Raw genomic sequence first — 2,554 nt, forward strand, 5'->3', positions numbered from 1 at the left:
TCACACAGATTGAACTCGGTTGAGGACTGATTGAGGACCCGATTTCAAATCATCAAGGCTGCGGGGTAAAAACAGACACATATAATCCTCCATAAAAAAATATTTTATACGTGAAATAACGTCATGCCTTACGTGTTATAGGATCTGATGGAAATTCAATAAAAAGATAGAGGGATAATGGATGTCTCATGTCTGTATATTATTATTATTTTGAAATAAGTCGTCTAACCTCTATCGGAGTTAACATTCCAAAATTCATTGTTTATTATTAATATTTATGTGCACATGCTGTGTCGGCGTATTATGAGATCTCTACAAAACGGCAGGCTGATTTTCGTACAATAATGCAAGAAATCTCCCCTATAAAATCTAGCGGGGTGAAAGACGAAGTGCAACCAAAGAAGGAAAGAGGAGTTAACAAAAATGGGTTCATTGAGAACAACCGAGAACAAGCCTCACGCAGTGTGCATCCCATACCCAGCACAAGGGCACGTAAACCCAATGCTCAAACTAGCAAAGATACTCCATTTCAAAGGTTTTCATATAACCTTTGTTAACTCAGAGTATAACCATAAACGCCTTCTCAAAGCCAGAGGTCCTGATTCCCTCAGTGGCCTTCCTTCATTCCGCTTTGAAACCATCCCTGACGGTCTTCCTGAGCCTGAAGTGGATGCCACACAAGACATACCTTCCTTGTGTGAGTCCACAAGAAGAACTTGCTTACCTCATTTTAAGAACCTCCTTTCCAAACTCAACAATGCCTCAGATGCCCCTCCAATTACTTGCATAATTTCTGACGGCGTTATGAGCTTCACTGTTGAGGCTGCAAAAGAATTGGGCATCCCAGAGGTCCTTTTCTGGACAACTAGTGCATGTGGGTTCATGTGTTACGTGCAATATCAACAACTCGTTGACAAGGGCTTAACACCCCTCAAAGGTGAAAAACAGTTTTAAGATGAAAATTTACTCTTTTACGTTAGATAAGTCTAAATTTATTTATATTTAAATATTTATATGGAAAGGAAAGAGTTAATATGAGTTTTTAATTAAGTAATTTATGTGTTTGACATGCAGACTCAAGTTATATCACAAATGGGTATTTGGATACTACCATTGATTGGGTGCCAGGAATCAAAGAAATTCGACTGAAGGATATACCCAGTTTCGTTAGAACCACAGACCCAGATGATTTGATGGTTGATTTCATATTGGGGGAATGCGGGAGAGCTAAGAAAGCTTCTGCAATCATTTTGAACACCTTTGATGCTTTAGAGCATGATGTTTTGGAGGCATTCTCATCCATTTTGCCTCCTGTCTATTCCATTGGTCCCTTGAATTTACTATTGAAGGATGTAGCTGATAAGGACTTGAACACAATTGGGTCAAACCTTTGGAAGGAGGACACAGAGTGTCTAGACTGGCTCGATAACAAAGAACCCAACTCTGTGGTTTATGTGAACTTTGGTAGCATCACAGTTATGACGAATGAACAACTGGTTGAGTTTGCTTGGGGACTTGCTAAAAGCAACAAAACCTTTTTGTGGGTTATAAGACCAGATCTTGTGGCAGGTGAAAACGCTGTTCTGCCTCCAGAATTCGTGACAGAGACAAAAAACAGAGGCCTATTGTCCCATTGGTGTCCACAAGAGCAAGTGCTGGCTCACCCGGCAATTGGAGGGTTCTTGACACATAGTGGTTGGAATTCAACATTGGAAAGTATTTGTGGAGGTGTTCCAATGATATGCTGGCCTTTCTTTGCGGAGCAACAAACCAATTGCCGATTCTGCTGCAACGAATGGGGGATTGGAATGGAGATAGAAGATGTTAAGAGGGACAAAATTGAGAGCCTTGTGAAGGAGTTGATGGATGGGGAAAAGGGTAGAGTGATGAAAGAGAAAGCTTTGGAATGGAAAACAAAGGCAAAAGATGCTGCTTCTGCCCCAGATGGATCTTCGTTTCTTAATTTGGACAACATGGTTCGTCAAGTTCTTTTGGACAAAAATTAGCTTTCCGAAAAGTTGAAATATTTGTGCGCACTCATTGTTAAAAGGTTCTATTATTTGATCTTTCAAAGGTGATGAATTGTCCAAGGCTCATCACGTGCTTTAATAAAGCGGAAAAGAATTAGAATTCTTTATGCTAATAGTGAGATATCAAATTGTGTGTAGTAATATATTTATTTATTTTTTATTTTTAATGAATGCAGAGTTCCGTCACATTTTGTATTTATAATAGGAGAAAGAATTCTTCTATAATATGAGAAAAAAAGGATCATTTAATAAAAGACATTTTATGAGGTATCATTATAGACGGACCGCGAATATTGTAGGTCGTAAATGTTATTGTATTTGCACGCTTATTAAACTGCAAACATAGAAATTTAAGATTTTGAAGTTTAACCTAGGTTAAATTACAGTTAAATTATCATATTAAGTGTATAAGTAAAATTAAAGAAAATATTAAATATATTTTTTGACATAATCAAATTACTTCATTATTGTTTGATCCTGACAAATTAGGTATGTCTGCTCGTAGGATGGTAAGTCACTATTGG

At 37.7% G+C, this 2,554-nt stretch overlaps 1 protein-coding gene across 3 annotated transcripts; it reads left to right on the forward strand.

Annotated features, from left to right (window-relative positions):
* The first annotated feature begins 356 nt into the window (after window positions 1-356).
* LOC133307705 (7-deoxyloganetin glucosyltransferase-like) lies at window positions 357-2,081 on the forward strand. 3 transcript variants are annotated; one of them, XM_061508257.1, is made up of 3 exons: window positions 357-937; window positions 1,075-1,823; window positions 1,857-2,081. In XM_061508257.1, the coding sequence occupies exons 1-3, from the start codon at window positions 424-426 to the stop codon at window positions 2,004-2,006; spliced, it is 1,413 nt and encodes a 470-aa protein (XP_061364241.1). In that variant the 5' UTR covers window positions 357-423; the 3' UTR covers window positions 2,007-2,081. The 3 variants fall into 3 exon arrangements, with proteins under 3 accessions (XP_061364241.1, XP_061364240.1, XP_061364239.1); XM_061508256.1 differs by having other exon boundaries at window positions 357-947; window positions 1,082-2,081; XM_061508255.1 differs by having other exon boundaries at window positions 1,075-2,081.
* Window positions 2,082-2,554: the final 473 nt, after the last annotated feature.

The sequence above is a fragment of the Gastrolobium bilobum genome, unplaced genomic scaffold (assembly GCF_033153095.1).
Source record: "Gastrolobium bilobum isolate Gb01-03AN ecotype WA unplaced genomic scaffold, APGP_CSIRO_Gbil_v1 utg11339, whole genome shotgun sequence".
Classification (NCBI taxonomy): Eukaryota; Viridiplantae; Streptophyta; class Magnoliopsida; order Fabales; family Fabaceae; genus Gastrolobium; species Gastrolobium bilobum.

Excerpts from the sequence above, each read along its gene's own strand:
- LOC133307705 (XM_061508256.1), top strand. The coding sequence starts at position 424 with ATGGGTTCATTGAGAACAACCGAGAACAAGCCTCACGCAGTGTGCATC. Across the intron at positions 948-1,081 it reads CCCCTCAAAGGTGAAAAACA|TTATATCACAAATGGGTATT; the intron begins GTTTTAAGATGA and ends TGCAGACTCAAG.